Source organism: Mytilus edulis, chromosome 10 (assembly GCF_963676685.1).
Source record: "Mytilus edulis chromosome 10, xbMytEdul2.2, whole genome shotgun sequence".
NCBI lineage: Eukaryota > Metazoa > Mollusca > Bivalvia > Mytilida > Mytilidae > Mytilus > Mytilus edulis.
Genome location: NC_092353.1, coordinates 10272183 through 10296627, shown reverse-complemented (window position 1 = coordinate 10296627; position 24445 = coordinate 10272183). Strand labels below are relative to the sequence as shown.

At 31.9% G+C, this 24445-nt stretch overlaps 1 protein-coding gene across 1 annotated transcript; it reads left to right on the top strand.

Annotated features, from left to right (window-relative positions):
- Positions 1-4479: 4479 nt before the first annotated feature.
- On the top strand, positions 4480-20462 carry LOC139492572 (uncharacterized). Its single transcript, XM_071280725.1, has 3 exons — positions 4480-4526; positions 5183-5302; positions 16245-20462. The coding sequence occupies exons 1-3, from the start codon at positions 4480-4482 to the stop codon at positions 19015-19017; spliced, it is 2940 nt and encodes a 979-aa protein (XP_071136826.1). The 3' UTR covers positions 19018-20462.
- Positions 20463-24445: the final 3983 nt, after the last annotated feature.

Sequence of the window (24445 nt, the reverse complement as noted above, 5' to 3'; positions counted from 1 at the left end):
TTTTGTGTGTTTCTACCAGAAGAATTTATCATTTGCCAGGACTGACAGTTCAACTGGGATATAAACGTACCAAACGGTATCTGACAAGTGAGTATCTGTAACCAATCATCTTCTTATATTTTATTCCTTGTGCATTTTTGTATAAAACTTTATACGTGTATACAAAATGATACTGAATCAGTGTAGCCGTAACTAAAAACAATGTATATAAGATACCTAAACATGTGAGGTATGCACATAAAAACATATCCTAGTATATTAGTATGATAATGATACAGAATGTTGGCTTTTTGTAATATGGTTCCACTTTGTTTGTTTCTGATCAAATTTAATTGTCTTAGTAGATAAAAAATAGTTGATATGAATGAAAAATAAGCTTCGCTCCTAAATTGAATGCCTGCCAAAGATCTAGAGCTTACACCGTCTAATTTTTTTTGTTTCTACATTTTATCATTTTATAATAGTTTGTCTATGTGTTCCCAATTTAAAGCATTGTATGTATGATATGGGTAGGGGAAAAATAAATTATCCTAGTTATTTTTCCATTTATTTTTATTAAGGTTATAAAAGCTTATGTTGAATGTGTAATTCAATTTTGTGTCAAGTTCATTGTGTTTTAATAGAATTATTTCATTGTTAACCATGTAGTTTTCTGTATTTCTTACATACATTACCAGTAGTTTTAAATATATTTGTCTGGTGCTTCATTATGGCGTACTATTCTGTTCTTTTGTCTTATATAGAATCTATGTACACATTATTGCCCTAAATTCATGTTTAAAGAACAGATATTTCAGATTGTCTTTCACAAGACAGTTTCCCCATAATTATAGTTGTTTTTTATTAGAGATGTTGTCGATGTATGTTCTTCTCTTACATATTTATAAGTAATTGGTAGGGTTTACTGACCTGAGTATGATTTGATTGACCGTTGTGGAATATCGGTGTTAAAGATGACAAAAAGTAAAATAACAAAAATACTACACTCCGAGGAAAATTCAAGATAGAAATCCCTAATCATATGACAAATTCAAATGATAAAACACATCAAACAATTGGACAATAACTGTCATATCCCTAACTTGGTAAAGGCATTCTCAAATGTAGAAAATGGTGGTTTGAACCTGGTTTAATGGCACTGAACTTCTCACTTGTATGACAGTCGCATCAAATTCCGTAATATTTATAACTATGCGTGAACAAAACAGACATAAAAGGTAAAACTGTCAAAATAGGGATACAACCATCATCACCATGTCACAATCTCAATCAGAACAAAAACAAACAAATACATTACAAAGATGACCAAAAAAGGAAATATAAAATTTAACAACCACATTTTTCCTTGTTGTAACAGCATTTTTGTCCTCTTTCCTTGATTATTACATTACCAAAAACATAAGTTACTTGTCATTTGAATTTTCCTAAACTAAACAACACGACGACCCATATGTGTAACAAACATTGATTAGCTTTCCGGAACAGCTGTGTCTCACACTAGGTTTTGTGGGATTCTTGTTGCTCAAGCCTTTGTTTTAGGTAAAATTGTTGTTATTGTTATTTTTGTTTGACTTATCACGGTTTGACTTTTTTTGGAGTGTTTTTGTCTGAATGTTATTGAACTTCTGATTTTTTGACATATAGGGATCTACCTCATTTTTTAGAGGGCAAATAGTCAATAGCTTATATATACTTATATGATAACATGCATAGATATAATGCTTTTGAGATTAAGCTTAATAGCTGAATTACAGTCAGACTGTGCTTTAATTTATTACTCAGTATGAAATATAAATTAAGAGCAACGTACTTGACACAAACAAAATCTTCTACAACAAATCCATCACAATTGCAATTCGATAATTAATCAACAGTGCTGAACTATATTGGAAGGAGTTTATTGAATATTGAGATAATTATTTGTTTTCACATTTAATTTATGTGGACAGCAGCCATTGTGCAATATACGTGTTGACTTTATCATGGTCATCCACATTTGTAGAAACAACAAACTGAATTTCTTTTTTCCTAGTTGACAGTGAGCATGCATTTTTATCACTATGGAGTTAAAATCTGAATGGACCTCCCCTTTAATCATTCCTGCTTTAAATCCTTGAGTGTCTCGGTCTGACTATAGCAGCCCTGTTTAAATCATAGTACCCTTGAAAATGTCTTGGTATGAAATTAGCAGAATAATATTTAGCAAGAGAATTTCACATGTCACTAATAATTACTACGTTCCTCTTAGTAAATAACATTTAAATTTTTCTTTATATACACATGGAAAAATATATATTTCAAAACCCAACATGCGGCACTCAATATGCTAGAAAATCTGACAATAAATAGTGATTATATTAGAGGTATACGACGTATGTTATAGTGCGTGTTATGGTCCATAATACTTTGGGATAGAGATATTCAATAAAATGACATACGTATATAACTATATAAAAACACATAATGAGACTGGGGAATCTCTGTAAACATTAAAGAAGCACAATCCTACTTTAGTTTGCATAAAAACAAATCATCGGAAAGATGCAAATTAAAACTACAAATGATACACGAATCAATATAGATCTTTGCCGCATGTTCAAGTTGGAACTTTCCTTAAAGAAATTCTCACCAATATTCAATATGAGTAAGTCTTGCACACCTTTTAAAACAAAAAGTTTATTGATTAAACCGTATAGACAATATACACTAAATAATACGTATGTTATCTCGAACCAGCTATATATTTTCTGACTACTATTCGATATAGAAGCTTTTAATTTAACATAATTTGAAGGATTTGTGATATGGGTCAAGCGAAATGTGAAAAGATTTAGAAAACTAGTAACAGTCTTAAATGAAGTTATATCAATTTGAAAAGTTACTTCGTCTATTACCCCTTCCTTCATACTTTAATGCACTAGACCAATCAACGTCCAATAATGTCATAATTAGATATGTCTGCCTTGAAAGTTTCAGTTGCATTAGGCAATTTGTTTATTGATTAATGCCCCTACCCTAAATCGGTAATTTTAAGGAAATTTTGCATTTTTTGTTATTGTTTTGAATATTATAATAAATAAAGATAAACTGTAAACAGAAAAATTATTCAGCAAAGTTGGATCTTCAAATAAGTCAACATGACCAAAATGGTCAATTGACCCCTTAAAGAGCTATTGCCCTTTAAAGTCCATTTCACAATTTAAAAAAATTTTAAAAAATGTATCCGATTAAAAGCTTATCAACCAAGATTGCACCCATTGCTAAAATAAGAACATTGGGTCACATGCTGTTTATGCTTATATCTCTAAAACTACAGCGTTAACATTCAATCTAACAATATAAAAATGTTCATCAGGTTAAGACCTATCCCCCCTGGAAATTTCAGACGCATCAGAAAATCTGTTGATGAGTTGCTGATTGGTAATTTTAAGGAAGTTTTGCAGTTTTGGGTTATCTTGAATATTATGATAGATAGATATAAACTGTAAACAGCAAAAATGTTCAGAAAAGATAGATCGACAAATAAGTCAAATGACTTAAATGTTAAATTGACCCCTTTAGGAGTTACTGCCCTTCATAGCCAATTTTTAACAATTTTTCTTAAATTTTTGTTAACTTTTACAAAAATCTTCTCCTCTACAACTACTGTGACAATTTTAACCAAACTTGACCACAATCATCACAAGTATTTGTTTAACAAAATATGTCAGATGACCCCGCCTACCAACCAATATGGCTGACATGGCTAACATCATTTTTAAAAGAGAATATTTATGTCATGCATGATATGATTTCAATCATAATAGATAAATAAATAATTTCTATCACAAAAATAATCAGTAAGGCAAGATCTATTTATAATTCAAAGAAACTAAACAGACTAAAAGATCAACAATACAAGATAAAAAATGAGATTTCTGTATAATGTTGGAGAGTGAACTTAATGTTTGATAGACCTATGTGAGCGACACAGGCTCTTAAGAGGCTCTAGTTAAGATCTTTGACCATATTTTGTTTGTGTCAGAAACCTATTTTATGTCAAAAGTTTGATCATAATCCAAATTCAGACAGTGTCAATTTTATTACCCTAATACATTTAGAACAGTTATAAGAGTTGCAGTATATAAAGAATAACCATACATTGTCTCGAAATGAACATTTTATTTGCACTGGGCTCAAAACAGGATAGTAATGCACGCCAAGCCTCACTTTCTAATTGTTGCTAAGAGTAGTACACATACATTTTATATTTCGAGACAATATATTGTTATTTTAAATTTATATTAAAACATACTTAATTTGGTTAAACACCGACACACATAATATAATTGAGCTAAAAGATACAATGCATCATTTCAATTAAAGACAATAAATTAAAAACAACAGATTTTTAACTCGCTCAAGACAAATATCGTAGAATGCGAGGCATAGGTTTTACTCTCTGAGGACAGATGCGGCGAAAATATAGATCAGTGAACAATGCTATGCGGAGGCCAAGTTTGTATCCTTGATGCAATTAGCAATAGGTAAACTATATTAGGTATATGGAATATTTTCTTTGTGGTTTACATGCCTGTCTGACAGGGTTTATATGATATTGAACTCATTTTCATGGTTCATTGTTCGATCTTTATCTTTCATGTTTATGTCGGAGGAACATAAAATTCGTCTAGCATAGAATTAGGTATGCTTGTTCTGGTGACAATGTCGGCCAAGTCAACTATTTGTGGGAGTTGTAATAAGGTATGTTCAAGAGAAAAATGGCCCAATTGATCTGAATAATTTTGACTTGTATCTATTTACTGAACATGGTATATATATTTATGATTGATGAGTGATTAGAAAAATTCCTGTTTGATGCGAACTTTGAAAAAAATTAAACGGAATATATATAAGTAATAGTGTGCATCATATCCAATTTTACAAATGATATTAAGAGCTACATTTTCTTTTGGAGCTAAAAACCCTATTTGGAAAAAGGTGATCATTAATTTTGTTGGTATTTACAATTGCAGAGGACAGCCACGTCAACCGATAAAAAAAATCAACTGTAGCTCATTAATGATTTTTCTGCAAAACAGTTAAGACATCACTAAGTCCTTCAAAAATGAATCATTTGATATCAAACATGATTATAAAATGAATGATACTTATGTTATTTGTCTAATACTCTTCTTTTCAGAATGTTTCCGGGCTTTCCTCCAATCGATTTACAGATTAGTCACGTGAGAGCCACTGTAACGAGAAGTAGAAGAGAAGTAAAGGGAGGCGCTGATATTTCTGACGATCAAAACGATGAAAAGTAACTTAAAAAGAATTTTTACGTTTCGTTTCTATGCCCCATTTATGGGCATTATGTTTTCTGGTCTGTGCGTCCGTTCGGCTGTACGTTCGTTTTACCGTTCGTTCGTCCGTTCGTTCATCCGTCTGTCCCGACAGGTTAAAGTTTTGGTTAAATTTTTTGGTCTAGGTAGTTTTTGTTGAAGTTGAAGTCCAATGAACTTAAGACTTAGTACACATGTTCCCTATGATATGATCTTTCTAATTCTGATGTCAAAGAAGAGATTTTTCCCCCATTTTCACAGTCCACTGAACATAGGAAATGAAAATGCGGATGGGGCATCGGTGTACTTGGAACACATTCTTGTTAATGATATTTTAACTACATATTTTTCGAAAGGTTAACTATGTTTTACGGCTATTTTCGACCAATGTGTAGTGTAGTGTTACGACATACGGTCAAGATCGTTCATAGGAACAGTAATGTGAAGTGTAAAAAAAAACACTTTTGTGTCTGACTTCTAAAATTTAGTTATCTGAACTATGTGATGATCGTTGGCGTTTGGCTTAGCCTGCCTGTGAGGTGATAAATTATTTCAACAAAAATTTCAAAAATCGTCAACTAATAATGAAAATATTAGATATTTTTTAGATTCAAACAAGGTTGGGATTTTTCTCTAAAGAATTATTTATATGAAATAATTGCCTGTTTGACAATAATACTAATTACCATACTAATGAACAGTCAATCTTCATGAACTTGATAAGCCAACATCTTCTATTGATTTTGTATTGCTTACATAAATATGGTAACTTTAGATAAAACTTTGTAATTGTTTGAAATTGGTTGCATTTAATTGTGCTTGCTTGTGAACATTCTGAGCTACACATAGGTGTTAATACCTGTGAAATTATATATCTCTAAGAAAATCCATGTTCGATATATACAGGAGGCGTCAAGTCATTTTACCAAAATAAACAAAATCGATTGAAAGGTACGGGCGCATAAGCTAGACAACCCCGATCTAACAATCTTCATGAAATAAAAACAAAGCAAGTTATTAATGATAATAGATAATGTACCTGATCAACTTCCCAACATTCATAGTTACATTTTTTGGCAATTTGTGTGTTCACCCAACATCAGTTATTTTCATATTTGTTTGATATGGTCTGATTATGATTTATGTATTTTTCTATTTTGGAATGGTTTAAAAACAATTAAACGTTCAGTGTTTTCCCAGTTTCTAACGATTTTTAATGATTTTTTTTTATATTTTTACCCAAGATCATCATTTACCCCTTAATTGATTGAAAAAATAAACATATTTAATCCATAATTTTCCACGTAAGAAAATGTCTGTACCAAGTCAGGAATATGACTTTCCGTTTTTGAGTTTTACTCGGAGTTCATTATTTTTGTGATTTTTCTTACTAAGTATGGATTGCTGTAAATTACTATATGAATGAATGAATGAATGAATGAATGAATGAATAAATAGTTTATTAGAGTGCAACCTGAATATTTAGAAACGTCTCACGCTACTGGTGTTACTTTGGTAAAATCACGGACAAGACACATTCATCTTAATAATTTTTAAACATAAAAATTGATATCATAAAGTGTTGTATATCATTTTAAAGCTTTTAAACTTTTCTTTCAGATTATTGCAATTTTTTATATGTAACAGACTATTTTCATTAATTAAAACTCAATAAAACCTTTATTTTGCAATATGATTTCCTTGTCCCGCGTTACACTTTTAGTTTTGTGAAATTCTGAATACCGTAAAAAACATATAAATGGTATTACCAAACGATATAAAAGTTTGTCTAGAACAAGCAATTCATAATTGGGCGATGACGTAATGTCGATTTTTTTCTGTCGAAAAGACGGAAATATAAAAAAAGGGATCAAGATGATACAAATTATGTGTCCCATGCACGAAAGGTTGCCGTAATTTTTGTTAAATTGTCCCAAAAAAAAGGGAATTTCAGAGCAATCCCCATGTCGAATGTAATTCTTATACTAGTATTTTGTACAAAGATCACACTTTTGCCTCACGTAATAATCAGGAATTTTAAAAATAAATTCTTATTATTCGAGTCGAATAGCAATGTCCGACATTTTGTCCTCTTCAAAGCAAATTAAACGTAGGGTTACGTTTTCTGTTTTTTCATGATGTTCATTTAAGGTGTAATACCACCAAATCATGGTACGTCACATCCGTTTGTATACGAAAGTAGATCGAAAAAAATATTTCCTTGAATTTGACAGTTGTAGGTAATTAATCCTACATTTTATTGCAGTAAAACCATTTCTGTGTCATAAACATATGTCTTGGGTATTTCAAAACACCATTATTTTTTATTTGGGATTTCTATAGAAAATTTTGTTATCTTGAGGTTACATGGTGACTAAACCTTGTACACAGATAAAATAAGGGGAGAAATTTGATTGGTTAACTTCCAATGATGGTTATTTTCTTATATGAAATGAAATGTTATGTGAATTTTTTTCTATAGAACTGGACAGGATAAAACTTTACTCATGCCAAGTATTTCTTTATTTGAATCAAGGATAAATTCTGCACATTTTTTTGAAAAGTGCAAATTTAACAAAGACTAATAGGTGAAGGTCAATGGTGGTATTACACCTTAATACAGTGCCATTCGCTACATAAAAAAATTATAATGGATAAAAATACAAAACATTATCTCTATTTTGATATTAAATTCCCATAAATTAAATCTAATATCCGAGATATCAGATAAAACTAAAATGTCCGATACAATGTCCCAACATACGATTTTGACGTTATTTAATAAAATATACTTCTAACGTTCCGTCTAATTGTCATTATTACGGTTTTCACAGACGATTTGGAATACGGCTATTTTATTTTGTTGCTTAATAAGAAAACTTTAAAATTAATGTTTTATGTTGAAGCTCTACCGATTCATAGAGAGGTTGGGAGATATTTTCTCGGCGAACTGAAGTGTTTTCCGGACTATAATAGTCGGATCCGCTATAATACAAATTAATAGAAAAAAAACCAGCAATAATAATTGTTCCCGCTAATTCCCTTGTGCAGAACTGACATGCTATGTATGCCATAGTCCTTTCGCCTTGACATTCTGGAGTGCAAAGATTAGTGCATTTGCAGTGCATAGTTTATCCATAAAAAAGTAATCGATTGCCTTTATAATTAAAATGTATATAAAACAAATGGTTTCAATTCAAGTTACTTTTTTTATTTTTTATTTGTTAATAAAACTTAAGCTTAACATCTTTTATCTAAGAAAAAACAATTAATCCTTTACAATTTATTGTAAAAAGTCATCTGAACAACATGCATTCCAACGTTTTTATTTTGGCTTACGTCTTTGAGTGTGTAACGTTAGATGACACCAGTATCTTGCGACGTTTCATACAATATAATGTACATTGAGTATTGACATAATGATTCAGCCAGCCAAATAGGCTTATGATGCACAATATGTTTAAACTTTAAAAATTAGATCAAATAAACTTCTATTACCATTTTTATATTTTTCCTGTATGTTTTGGTGATCAATTCACGTTTTGTGAATCGCAAATTTCAACATGATGTTTTTATTTTGGAGTAGGTTCAGTAACAGCCCTTTTTGGCCCCATAATATAGCAGTTTTACAAAAATTAATATTGTTAAAATGTAATTTTTTTAATTATTTTTTGGAAAGTAGAATACTTCTTTACACAAATATAGGCTGTTTATGACAACACAATGCACATTTATCGGGTACTAGCAGCATTAAGTCATGCTAAACTACTGAAATCTTCCCAATTTTAGCATTTGAGTTAATTTGTAGACGGTTTCCGTCTTAAATGGATGTGGCCGCATGTGTGATCATTCTTAGTATTTAAATGTAAGTTGTACCAAGATGATAATACATAACATATATAAAGGTTGAGGATGAACATAGATGCGGCCACCTTCATTTTTGACATAAACTATCTGAAAAGTAACATATTAATGCATATTTGATAGATTTTTTTTATATTGAAGCTTTAATGACTAAATCCGTTTGAATCTTTCACATAACTTATTTGGATCTACCAAAGTGACACTGGGGTGTTTAAAAAATATCCAAAATCTTTCATCAAATGAACAAAATCGGTCCTTACCTACTCCTTTCGTGTTTTTAAAGAAAAACAAAAAAATTATTATTTCATTTCATAAGCGCTGAATTAACTGTTGTAAAACTCTTGGTTTGAAGGCTTATCTTCCAAAATACATGTTTTACAATCTTTCCCGAGTTCATGTAGTTTTCCCACTATTTTTGACACATTTTGATATGTTTCATCCAAAAGGCTAAGGCATCGTGGTAGACTTCTAGTATTTGCAAAGAAAGCCTTTTGGAATTCAATTGCAACTTTTTTCAAGTTAGCCAAATTGTTCATCTATTTTTACTAGACTACTGTTTAGAGGAATGTGTAGACACTTTTTGCCGTCATAATGTTCAGAGGGATCATATCTCCACTTTGATATTTCAAATATGTTCAAAAGACTACTGTTTACTCATGTGTGTTTTTGTACTTCATACTTAAATTTTATTTTTGAATTCACATGCATACTTGTACCTTTTACAGTATCTAGCAAAGCATTCCAGTTTTTAATCCATTAAAATGAGATTTTGAACATAAAAGTTGTAGGCAGTTTTTCTAGTGTTCCTATTCCAGGAAGTTCTTGAAAAACCATCTTCAAGTATTGTAGACATTTGTCGTGAAAATCATCAAAAGAATGATTAAGTTGTTTAACTCTGTTACAAACATTAAACAATCCCTTGTTTACATTCATTCACATTGATTCGGAAGATATAGTATAAACCGTAGAACTTTATTTAATAACACAACGATTGTCTTTTTGTTTCTTGGATAGGCCTGACTAGCCTTTTTCATACTATTATCAACAATCTGTTCATCAGATAAATATTTGTTAAGAACGATACCTAAAAATTTAACATATGATTTACTCTCAATTTTAATGTAACCACATTTATTCGGAAATTCATTGATATTAAAATTATAAAGTTTTCTCTTTTGTCATAATAAAATGGTTTCCTTGAAGAAAAAAGTAAAATGACAAAAATACTGAACTCCGAGGAAAATTCAAAACGGAAAGTCCCTAATCAAATGGCAAAATCAATAATAAAACACATCAAACGAATGTCAAAACAACTGTCATATTCCTGACTTGGTACTGGCATTTTCAAATGTAGGAAAACGGCTGGATTGAACCTGGTTTTATAGCGCTAAAACTCTCCCTTGTATGACAGTCGCATCAAATGCCATTATATTTATATGAAGAGACAGTGTATTATCAACAAGCCCATCTTGTCTGTTATACTAATGCTAACAAGTTGCAGGATTGCCTGCTTTGTTTGTATTAATGTTTGCTAAAGCATTATAATTAAGATTGATATCTGCAAACAATACAAGTATGTAGAGATAATGTTCAAACAGTATTTAAAACTGGTGGAATAACATTAACTATATATAAATGAAAAACAAAGAAACACAGCTTTATGTTAATAAAAACTATCTAAAAATATTTGGTTGCAGTACAAAAGTATCCGGTTAGTACCTTTGATGTTTTAAGTCTTTGCATAGATATTTACACTAGTGAAGTGATGTCTCCAAAAGATTTGATATTTTAAAATTGTACAGGGGTATTTATCAGCCTAACCTGTTCTTTAAATTGCCATGCAATTTAGCGCAGAGTAAGTAATTATGATAATGCAGGTCCCATTGACACGAATTTTTTGAAATCTTTTGTTTTCAAAATTTTGTTATTAAATAACACACATGCAGCAACGATATTATTTAACTGTTTCGGCAGTTAAAGCTAGGGATGATAATTCTAAGATTCCTTACTCTAATATGATCAAGTATAGATAATATTCATAAATAACATTTTTTTTTACCTATTTACACTAAGACAGAGAAGTTTGTCGATGCTATGTTAAGACATAGTATATTTCAAATAAAGAAAGAAATTTCAAGTTGTGTGCAAAAAGAGGGACGAAAGATACCAAAGGGACAGTCAAACTCATAAATCTAAAACAAACTGACAACGCCATGGCTAAAAATAAAAAAGACAAACAGAAAAACAATAGTACACATCACACAACATAGAAAACTAAAGAATAAACAACACGAACCCCACCAAAAACTAGGGGTGATCTCAGGTGCTCCGGAAGGGTAAGCAGATCCTGCTCCACATGTGGCACCCGTCGTGTTGCTTAAGTGATTACAAATCCGGTAAATAGTCTAATTCGGTAGGTCATATTCATGAAAGGGAAGGGGATTGTAGTTACGACGTAAGGAACATATCCGATATCATTTGTGAAACGGTTATTCCATAACGGTCAACCAACTCGTGATGGCGTCCGTAAAATTTACGAAGGGATGATTTCAACTTCACCATTTGGAACTCTTGGTTTAATAGCTTCCTTGTGAGCAGCAAACCTCTATCAAGAAAATCATGATAGGAAATGCAAGCACGGGAATATCGTATCAATTGGGAGATATATACCCCGTATGCAGGTGCTGCTGGAATGTTGCTACTTAGAAATGGAAAGTTCACAATTGGAAAGCTGAAATCATCTCTTTTGTCGTAAAGTTTTGTTTTCAACCGACCCTCATTGTCAATTTCTAGATGTAAGTCAAGATATGAAGCCGACTTAACTGTATCTGTAGTATCCTTTATCTCTAGTTCGATTGGATAGATGCGTTCCACATAGTCACCAAATTTTGAATTGTTTAGTGAAAGAACATCATCTATATAGCGGAAAGTAGAGTTAAAGGATATTGCTAACTTCTTATCTTTCTTCCTAAGAAGTTCCTGCATGAAGTCAGCCTCATAATAATAAAGAAACAAGTCGGCGAGTAGAGGGGCACAGTTTGTTCCCATTGGAATGCCGACAGTCTGTTGAAAAACACGTCCTCCGAACGTAACAAATATGTTGTCAATCAAGAAATCAAGCATCTTGATAATATCAGTTTCAGAGAATTTTTTGTTTGAATCAGAGTGATTCTTTACAAAGTAGGATTTATCCCTCCCTAAGACAAGATACTTGTATCTACGTTGGCCATTCTTTTTTATGAAGCAAAGTAATATCAACTCTTTCAATTTGTCTTTTAGTTTGGAATGTGGAATACTTGTGTACAGGGTAGAAAAGTCAAATGTTTTATGCAAGTGTATTGATCTCAATGAAATTTTAGTACAAGTTTTTATTTCACAATAAGAGGATTTGGATTGATTTTACAGAACATTGTCGTAGTTTTTTAGTAACTTGGACTCCAAAAGGGACCAAAAATGAAGCATTTCTTGGTTTGCAGACAATAACTTGAGTATTCTTATATGACGTGCTTCTTTCGCTTTGTAAACAACACCGTGATAAAATTCTCGATATATCTATACTTAGCGCAGACTCCAAGATGTACACAAATGGCTGTTTAAATATGCCTCCCACGTAAATCCATATGTAACGTAACCTATGTGTAAACGGTTGTGGATTTCGCTGTGTTAACAATTACAATTGAATAAAACCCTACAGAACATTTATTCTAATTCTGATGCATAACAAAAAGAATTTACACATAAGAGAACGGAAAAATGGACACAAAAAAAAAATTAAAGTTCCGCGAAATTCCAGTAATGATTTTTGCGCATTAACGTCATTTCAAAACATGACGTCATACGAATGAAAACGTCATACGAATGAAAACGTCAAAGCTGAAGGTTTTTCTATTGCGTTTACCTTCTAAACTCGGATACAATTGCCTTAAAATAAAGTATTGAGGTAGGTGTTGCTTGTTTTCTGTTGTATTGCATTATTCGCACATTTACCGATTTCAGCAAGTCAACATGGCGGCTCCTTTGTTACAACATGTCAACAGTGAATTTGACGGTAGCTTACGATAAAAAATGTAAATTAAGAATTGCAAATGTTGGGTTTACTGAGAAGTAAAAAAAGTAATCACATTTTTTTTCTAGCCGTTAGTTAAGAAATCATTCATGCAGGTTTATTAGATTTGTTTTACATTTATCGAACAGTGGGTAAAATAGAACAGCCACACACACGGTATTCCCATCGTCCTATTAGAATCGAAATAATTCATGGAAGCCATAGATTTGTTGTAAATTTACACATGGCCTGGCCATGGCTAACGCTCAGGATAAAATTCGAATATCACGGCCCAGGCCATGTGTAAATTTACAACAAATCTATGGCTTCCATGAATTATTTCTTAATTAGTATATGGATATCTATGAAATTGTAGCACAGTGTTCCATTTCACATGTTGAAGGTTGGTATTAATTTTAGGGGCTATTGACGCAACTTCTAAGAAATGAAGGGTAAACAAGGGGCCAATACAATTATTTTCATTGTTTCATGATTGTGCATAAGAGTATTGATCTATATGACATTAAACCCACCTTTGATAACGTAAGAAATTGTCTGTACTATGTCAGGAATATGACAGCTGTTATGCATTCGTTTGATGTGTTGAGGATTGCCGTTTTATTTACGAAATTTTCGTTTCCATTTTTTCTCTGATTTTTTTTTGTTGGTTATTTTACTCTTTGAAATTTTACAACAAGGTTTCATGCATTAAAAGGCATGTTGGGCGTATTTTCAAATTGTTTAAAAGTGTCAATAATTAACTTTCTTTAATTTTGTATATTTTTTCTTTGACACAGTATTCTAGTTGGTTAAAATTGTTTGATTTCAACAAAAATTGAAAAAAATGGGATTCTTTCATATGCTGAATATAATATTTTATTTAGAATGAGGGTCCTGTTATCAAATTAGTCCACATTAAGGTCTAAAGGGTCCAAACTTTATTATTTTCTGGCTTCGTTAAAATGCTGTTTTCAACAATGTATTTAGAATTAGAATAATGCAGCATTAAATACATAGGCCCCATTCATCCTGGGTCAGAAACTGTGTTTTATCAAAGTCTAAATTCTGAGATGCATTTCACAAGAAAAGAAATATGAAATGGAATCATAGTTGAAAATAGGTACACCATCGTAAATAATTTTAGAGATAAATTTTTTATTGATATAGTTTGAATTTCAGTGTATATTTTTAGACATTTTGAATAATAAGCAGAGGTAAGTTTAATTGGGTTTTTTTTAAAGCATGAATGCATATTTTTGAATTTGTCTTTAATTCAATTATTTTATTCCAAAACAACGTTTTTGTGTTTAAACATTTTATTACGTTATCAGTGTCACCAGCGTAGTTGAATTTAAATCTGTTTATGTTTTGTTTATACGACGACTATTTTTACTGATTGTGTTTGATTGTTAATCGGGTAGTCAAAATAAAAATCGGTTATTGATTTTGGGGATGTACGGCCGCCTGGGCGGGCTTGCGGCTGCCAAACAGTGTCCATTCATTAACATGAAAACGCTTTGGCGTATTTTCATATTTAATTATGTTGTTTTCTATAACTAAATTAAGGCAAAGTTTAATTTACACGATTTAAATTGGTCTAGTTTTTGAATGTAGAGATGTCAGAAGCAAATTGATTTTTATAATATGAATTTTACTTATTTCCCTTTAAACTGAATTGTCTATGTCATCTGGACTCTTGTTTATATTGCATTATTTCCCTTTGAACAGAAATTACAATTTTGATTTTCGGCACCATTTTGAAATACATCCATATTAATGTGTGAAAGGTCTCTTGACAAAATTAAATTTAGGTTGAGTTCATCAAACATATTTATTTTTCTTAGATATGCTTAATCTAACTGAGTAGTATTTTTATTTTCATTTCAGGCATAATATTCAAGCTAATTCGAATTGGGTTCCAAAATTACCCTTTTTTCTATTTCGTAAAGGAATGAATAATTGGCGTCTGTTTGATATTCCCTATCTGACAGTGATTAAGACTTTTGATTTTGTGCCCGTTTTCTTTCAAGCCGCTCCAAACTTAAATTAAACTTTTGTTTTATTTCTTCATTAAATAAATCATTAGTGTTCTTTGGCGTGCCCAATCGTTCAAAAATTTTGATTTTGGGCCGGGTTTTTTTAACTGGTCTATATATGGTCAACAGGGTGAAAAATAAAACCATCTCTTGTGTACTTTTATTTATCTGTTAGTCGTTTTCGTTTTTAGCCATGGCATTGTCAGTTTGTTTTCGATCTACGAGTTTTACTGTCCCTTTGGTATCTTTCGCCCCTCTTTTCAAATTGATCCACATCATACCGATTTGAATGTTCAAAACTATTATTAATATGTTAGCAGACTATGCATAACCATGAAGATTAAATGATAAAGAAAGCCTCTGCAATGCCTTAAATACTTTAACTTGAATTTCTGGCGAGTTTTAATTGAAAAAATGGCACTTTATATATTGAAGATATAATCGTTATGGTCATTTCATTGTGTCTGTGAATAACAAATAGTCCTTCTCTTAGCTAAATGTATTAAATAAACTCATCATAGATACTATGATTAAAATTTTATAAATACGCCAGACGCGCGTTTCGTTTACAAAAGACTCATCAGTGACGCTCGAATAAAAAAATGATTAAAAGGCAAAATAGAGTACGAGGTTGAAGAGCATTGAAAACTAAAAATTCCTTAAAGTTTTGACAAATACAGCTAAGGTTATCTATTCCTGAGGTGGAAAAGCCTTAAAATCATATCAACATATGTTGACTATGAGACTGACTCTAGGCAAATGGTTTATGTTTGAGGCAAAGAGGAATTGAGGATACCTTGATTTATTTACTTGAATATTTATAGTGAATATCAAGAAATATAGGGAAAATTCGAATAATTACTTTTATAAATATTTAAGATTATAAAAATATACTTTAAACGCTCACTTTCGAAGGCAATTTATGCAATTTTTAAAATTATAAGAAAATATTCATACATTATTGTTTATTTTCAGATTATTTCCATGGATACCAAACTTACCTAGGAATAAGGAGGAACTTATCTCAGCATATTCGAAATATAAGGATCATCCAGCTTTGAAAATGTCAAGTAATGCGATGAATACAAAAAGATCCCCATCGCAAGCCTTCATTTTATTATTAGGGTTAACTGGTTCTGGGAAAAGTTCAACAATCAACTATCTATTTGGAAAAAACCTCGCAACAGTTAATGATTTCTGTTCAGAACAACGTTCAACTGAGGAGTATTTTGTAAAAATGACATCTGAAGAGTGGAGAGTAAAAGAATTACGTCTTTCGTTCATTGACACTCCAGGTTTTTGTGATGACGATGGCTTAGAACAAGAAGCAAAAAATATGGCAACCATCCTCCATTTTAAAAAGAATCACAAGTTTTTACAAGACAATTTCCCAAATCTTGTATTTTTGGTAATTGACAGTACAGATAACCGAATTACCGGTAAAAGATCGAGACTAGCAAAACTGCTGTATGGAATAAAAAAATTAGAAGTAATAGACAAAAAAAATACCAACCTAGTGATCGTGTTGACTCATGTTGCAAGTCTGGGTACGGAAGTTACGGAGTTATGGAAACAAGAAGTATTAGAACTAAAGACACAAATACTATGTTTAGTATCTGGACATCTAGGTATTCGACCAAGTATAGTAGTTCAAGAAAATAAACCAAACAAATTTGGACTGAAAGAACATGGAGAATGGCATGTATTACCAAATGGACAAAATCAACCTATGGAATTGTTTCTTGCTTGTAAGAAAATTTTGAATAGTGCACACGACGAAATAGGACACGAAGCTGTAGCGATATGCTTTAGACCAGGTAATGAAACGCCAGAGAAAGGATTAACAATTTCTGAAACCGACATTAAAGAGTCAGAAGAAAAAAAGTTGTACACGTTATTAAGAGATTTTGTCATAACGGAACCAAACACCCCAATATGCAAAATGTTAAATAAATACAGAGAGCAAAACAATTCAAAAGAAATTGAAAACGCTGTTATGGTCTTAAAATACAGATTAACTGACTTAAAGATAAAACAGCCGAAAGACATTCAATGCATGTCCATAAACCGATTGAAAGCCACCGTTCATCCTGTTGAAATTTCAATAAAAATGGAAGAGATGCTAAAAGCATTGTTTGGACTAAAGTATGAAGAGTCATCTGGAATTGTATGTCCAATAGGTAAGGGCTTCAATATATTTCACGACACTGAAACACAGAAGTGTCCAGTACAGTTGACAAATAATCACGGACGACTTGGGTATCCTGGAAATACAACATTTTATGACTGTAGTAATCATGATATTATATGCGAGTCCGCCCGAAATCATGAAGAGTATAAAAAACAACGCTTGAAGGAGTTAAAATTTGGGGGCGATATCTCATCACATCTAGGGGGTTGTGAAATGAATGTACGAAGTGGTTACAATATGGAAGATAAAGAAAGAAACTCTACTGAGCAGAAGTACCACAAAGTTTCATTCCTAATTGAACACACACTACATGAAGTTGATTTGAATGATCCGTACATACCTAGTGAAGAATTTAAAGAAGCCGTTTGCGCACTTCCTTCAAAATACGATGAAAATGATAAGGATAACTTGATGAAATGGAATGCATTTTGTAACAAATGGGGAAACCATTTTATAATAGGGGTAAAACTTGGTGGTTCAATACATGGATCAGCTCTTATGCGTGGAAGTGAGACTCTTGTACAAGAAGACCGTTGTACCCATGTAATGGGTGAGTTATCAATGAGATATCATTCACTGCAGACTGGAGCATCAATAAACTTCGACAGACAATCAATGTGTTCCAGCATATCACACGAGGAAATTCACATGTCTACTACAAAACTAGAATGGAAAGGTGGCGAACTACCAAACATCAAATTGTCTCTTGAAAGTGTGAGTTCTGAAGAATTGGAAGAATGGGTAAAATCTTTACGTTACAAACCAGCACCGCTAACAAGATCACCAAAACTCTGTCCGATATATCAGTTAATAGAACAAATAGATGAGAATAAAAGTCACGAGATGCAAAAGGCAAGTAAGATAAACGCCGATATGAAAATACTCGAAAACAAAACGAGAGAATCAGTTGGAGCATCAAACAAAGCTACGAGGTGCTTTCCTTCAAATGCTTCCATAACACTTTTACATGGCGGAAAAAAGGCTTTGGAAAATGTACATATTGGAGAACAAGTTTTAAGTGTGGACAGAAATGGAAATATAACCGACGACACAATAATTGCATGGATACATAAGGTTGAAAACACAGAATCTAAATTTGTAAGAATCATTCATGATTACGGAACATTAGAGATTTCGGCGGAGCATATTATCTTTTCTGGACGTTATAAAGCAGCTTGCCATGCGAAAGCGTTGAATGTTGGTGATACGTTACACACTTTTGAACAAAGCAAAGAATGTAGGGTGTTTGTCAAATCAACTGTTCGGTCCATTGAAGAAGTAAACGGACAAGGTTTATACGCCCCATTAACATTGAACGGAAACCTTTTAGTTGATGGCGTTTTCGTCAGTTGTTACTGCTTAGTAAAGAATATACACTTTGGACGACTACAGGTTATGTCATGCCATTCCTTGGCTCACTTAGCTTTCCTTCCGTTAAGACTAGCATATAAGACGAAAATGGATATAAACGGAAAGAAGTATTCTGAAGAAACAGGAATTCATAAGTTCGCAGAATGGCTAATGAAGACTGCTATGGGTAAAAGCTTGATTTATTAACTTTTAGATTATGTGGTATGCAATATTATCAAGATTGTAAACATTATAGTATTTATATTATATATCGTAGGATTATAGTCGATGTTATTTGACATCTTAGATGTAAACATATGTGTAGATATGTATCGCCCCTTGTCTGTAATTTTGTGAATAAAGGGCATGGAATAATAACTGGTGTCTTTAAATAAGTTTATTTTCGTATCATTCATATCCGTTCTTTAAAAAAAACCGAAACTATAAAAAAAATATATACATTTATTTTCCGGTAAAAGGAAAGATGAATAGCAATGAATTTGATTAATGATAAAATTTTCAAGTAAGATCAGTTGCAAATGTCCTTTTTAGATTACATTGAAGTTACACATGGCAAGTAAGCTCCACAGTTTAGTATAATTCTTACCAATAACCTATTAACCAAAAATATATTAGCTAACAACGGTTAAAAACTGGTCTTTTAGTTATACCTTAGCTATGTTTTCACCAAGTTTGCCTATATCTGTGTTATTTTATACATATTTATATTCAAATTTTAATTGCGGTTTTATTCGTAAAAATGAAGCTCGTATTGTAACTAGTAATTTAGACTGTCTTTGTCCAAATAACTAGCTGTAAAAAGGGAAAAGTTACAGGTCATATTTAAGTTAACAAAACGATTTTGAAGAAAGTTTTGACAGAAATATTGCAAAGAATTGCTTCATTTGCAAGTTATTTTTGATATACGAAGTAGCTTCGTGTCAACCTGTTGACTTTTTTTCTTTGAACAAAGACAGTGTTCACATCGAATTTTTGAGAATGTTTTTTTTTTATTTTCCCGTATTTTACTGATGATTTGACATAGTTTTTTGGCCTTTTAGATTCAATCTTTAGTAAAAAATTTCAGTCATAAATAACTCTGGAAAATATTCTTGATTTTTTGTTTGTGATGGACAATTATATATTACGATCAATATTTAGTATCTAGAGCAACATAAAAAAACAATCCTTTTTTTTGAAAAAAAAAACATTTTCCGTATTCCGTATAATGATTAGCTGTAGCCAACTTTAAATTTACATAAACACTTGCATATCATTCATTTGTAAATCGGTATTTATAACATATTACTACTAATAAATTAATGTGGAATTTTGGTATATCAGATTTATGCGGTTTATAAGAATTATTTTAAAAGAATTAGTTCAGTATCTTATCTTAGCAATTATTTAAATAAAATATGAGACAAGGTTTGTAGTGATATCAATGTTGATTCCCCCTTTTTTTCAAATGCTATTATTTCATTCTTAGTGCAAGTAATTATGGTACCGAAACAAAGCCATAATGAGTGGCAGTGGCAACTATCATGATTTTCAAACAATAACACTCTAAGGTGTGGGTATTGATTGAAATAACCTCCACTTTAGAAAAAGTTTGGTAATTTTTATGAAAGTTTATGATGTATTGAACTTGATCAAATAACAAATAAAATAAAGTTGCTTATTTTTTGGCTGATGATTGTTTTAGTTTTTACTTTTACTATCCTTTACTTCATATATCAGCTGTAAAAGAGAAGCGAAAGATACCAGAGGGATATTCAAACTCATAAGTCGAAAATAAACTGAGAATGGTAACCAATGGGTCTTCAACAAATATCCAACACCCGAATGCATGCTTCAGCTGGCCCTTAACCATAATTGTTTATTGGTTCAGTGATAATAAACGTCACAAAAACTAAAAAGATATAAAGGAGCTAAAATTAAAATTCATCCTAGACTGACAAAGGTTAGAGGCTCCTGACTTGTAACAGGTGCAAAAATGCAGAGGTTAAACGCGCTTCGTCAGTTCTCATCCCTCCCCCTTTACCTCTAGCTAATTATGTAGAAAAAACAAATACAGAGCATTACGCATAGTAAAACTCAGTTTAAAGGAAGTCCAATGTCAGGATAGGTAACAAAAGAAACTAAGCAAAATGGCAACAATAATACTTTAACAAAGGACTACTATCAGTTACTGAGTAGCTGAAGACCTCAATTAAACTGATTGAAAGATGATTTATCTTACTCCTAAACATTTCTAGGAATATGATTGATTAAAAGCCTCCGCGTAGAAACCGTGTATATTCGATATTAGGTTAGTAGGGAGGCGAGGCTTATTTCAATACACAGTTAGTAGCGGAGTTACGACTTTGGCACTGTTTGATTGTTTAAATATATTGAAAGTTCTGTTTAAAATTGTTATATCAAGTTTGTTGATATTAAACTGTTATTGTTGACATTTGTTTTTTTGTGCAGACCAATGAAAGAAGGTCCTTAAAAATTGGACACTTGAACACTTTAATACAAAAGTAAGAAGATGTGGTATTATTGCAAATGAAACAACTCTCGTCAACAAATAAAGATAGTCGGTAAGATATTTTCGGTACATAGTGTGCTAGTGACCTTATACGATATATACGCTTCACTCTCATCCAATATGGAATTTACTGACCCCGTATATACCGTTGCCGTACTAGGTCACTATCACACTATGTAACTCATAGTATTCATCAAATAAGCGTATTCCTGACTTGGTATAGGCATTTCCCGAAGATAATAGTGAGTCAAGCCTAAGTATATAGCTATATAATGTATATAAGCTTTTTCAAGGGGATTTAAAGGTAAACGTAAAAAAAAGTCTCTCATTTTACTATAGTTCTGTTAAACCATGAAAGTATCATAAACTCATCATAGATACCAGGATTCAATTTTTTGATTACGCCAGACTCGCGGTTCGACTACAAATAAAGGCAACAGTAGTATACCGCTGTTCAAAACTCGAAAATCCATAGACAAAAAACAAAATCGGGGTAACAAATTAAAACTGAGGGAAACGCATTAAATATAAAAGGAGAACAACGACACAACATAAAAATGTAACACACACAGAAACGAACTAAGCATTAGACAAAATCCGATGAGAATAACAAATATAATATCAAAACCAGATACAAGGGATAGAAATGTACCGTGACACGTCTTCCAGTAATGTGAATTCACACTCAAACACAAGAGAAAACAAACGACACTACGGAAACACAACGTTAAAATGTAACACACACAGAAAAGAACTATAGTATAACAATGGTCATATTCCTGACTTGGTACTGGACATTTTTAAAGAAAAAAATGGTGGGTTGAACCTGGTTTTGTGGCATGCCAAAAGACTCGAAAGTGACCCTCGAATACAAAAAAAGTTAAAAGGTCAAATAAAGTACGAAGTTTAAGAGCATTGATGACTAAAGTTCCTACAAGTTGTGCCAAATACAGCTAAGGTAATATATTCCTGGGGTAGAAAAGCCTTAGTATTTCAAAAATTCAAATGTTTTTGTTAACAGTCAAATTAAAAAATGACTATATCAATGATAATTCATGTCAGCACAAAAGTGCTGACTTCTGAGCTGGTGATACCCTCGGGGAATAAAAACTCCACCAGTAGTGGCATCGACCCAGTGGTTGTAAATAAACCCATCATAGATGCCAGGATTACATTTTGTAATTACGCCACATGCGCGTTTCGTCTACAAAAGAGTCATCCGTTACGACCTTGAGAAGTCCTATGATACTGCATGGAAATATGGTATTTTAAAAGATCTATTTGATATGGGGTTCAGTTCAAAGTTTTGATTTTTCTACCCTGTATACCACATTACCTCACATTCTCATTAAGAAAAAAATCACACACCTAATTAAATGGGCATTCAAAAAATCAGAATGTGAATATATATGTTCAAACTCTTTTAGGTCATTTTTTAGTAGCAATAAACAAAAAAACTATGTTAATTGGACATGCTTTGATACTATATATGACCTTGAATATTTACTGGATAACATTTTTGTTAGCTTTGGGGATTCCGTATATCGTCAGATTATCGGAATTCCAATGGGAACTAACTGTGCACCACTTATTGCGGACCTGTTTTTTGTATTGTTATGAGTTACAATTTATGACAAAAATAAGCAAAGACCCATCGAAACAACTGATAAACAAATTTCATAATACTTTTAGATATTTGGATGATATTTTGGCTCTCAATAATGACGACTTCAGTATGTATATTAATGAAATTTATCTAGTTGAACTTACTTTAAATAAAGCTAATACTAACAATGACCACTGCCCTTTTCTCGATCTTGATATCTATATCACTAATGGAAAGCTGAATACTAAAATTTATGATAAAAGGGATGATTGTTCATTTCCCATCGTTAATTATCCGTTTTTAGATGGTGACGTTCCCTTGTCACCATCTTACGGTGTTTATATATCTCAACTTGTACGATTTGCTCGTGTATGTAACAATGTTTTAGATTTTAACGAGAGAAATTTATGTATTACTGAAAAATTATTACACCAGGGTTTTCGATATCACAAACTAGTCAAAACATTTACTAAATTTTATCATCGGTATAAAGACATCATTCGTAAATATAGCTCAACATGCAGACTTCTAATACGTTCAGGTATTTCACATCCAATTTTTTATGGTAATATTCTTTATAAAGCACAAAGGTGTCAGTATTCACCTCAGAAACTTACAAAACCTTTGAATAGACTTATTAAGAAGGAATATAATTACGATACTGTTGTCAAGTCATTAAAGATTGCATATTTTGGCGTTAATATTGAGTCAATGATAAGGTCATTGCATCGGAACTAAACACATTATTTTTTTAAAAACAGTTGTTGGCATGACACAGGTTATGTTCTTCTCATATATGTTATGATGGTATGATACTAAACCCCTAACGGGAAGGGTTGTGCCTGAAGTTCATATGATGAAATCATAATCTTTCAGTCAGTTTAATTGAGGTCTGGAGCTGGCATGTCAGTTAACTGCTAGTAGTCTGTCGTTATTTATGTATTATTATCATTTTGTTTATTTTCTTTGGTTACATCTTCTGACATCAGACTCGGATTTCTCTTGAACTGAATTTTAATGTGCGTATTGTTATGCGTTTACTTTACTACATTGGTTAGAGGTATAGGGGGAGGGTTGAGATCTCACAAACATGTTTAACCCCGCCGCATTCTTGCGCATGTCCCAAGTCAGGAGCCTCTTAGTTAGTCTTGTATTATTTTAATTTTTGTTTCTTGTGTACAATTTGGAAATTAGTATGGCGTTCATTATCACTGGACTAGTATATATTTGTTTAGGGGCCAGCTGAAGGACGCCTCCGGGTGCGGGAATTTCTCGCTACATTGAAGACCTGTTGGTGACCCTCTGCTGTTGTTTTTTATTTGGTCGGGTTGCTGTCTCTTTGACACATTCCCCATTTCCATTCTCAATTTTATTGAAAGGCAATATGCCAAATTTTATTTCTAATTTTCTCTCTAACAGACAATTTAATGTTAGAGTAAATTCGACCATGTCTGATCTGTATGATCAAGAGATGGGTGTCCCTAAGGGCAGTATTT

Bases quoted from the DNA above. Each gene is read 5' to 3' on its own strand.
- LOC139492572 (XM_071280725.1), top strand. From the start codon at position 4,480: ATGCTATGCGGAGGCCAAGTTTGTATCCTTGATGCAATTAGCAATAG. The intron at 4,527-5,182 runs GTAAACTATATT...TCTTCTTTTCAG, and splicing joins CTTGATGCAATTAGCAATAG to AATGTTTCCGGGCTTTCCTC. The intron at 5,303-16,244 runs GTAACTTAAAAA...GTTTATTTTCAG, and splicing joins GACGATCAAAACGATGAAAA to ATTATTTCCATGGATACCAA.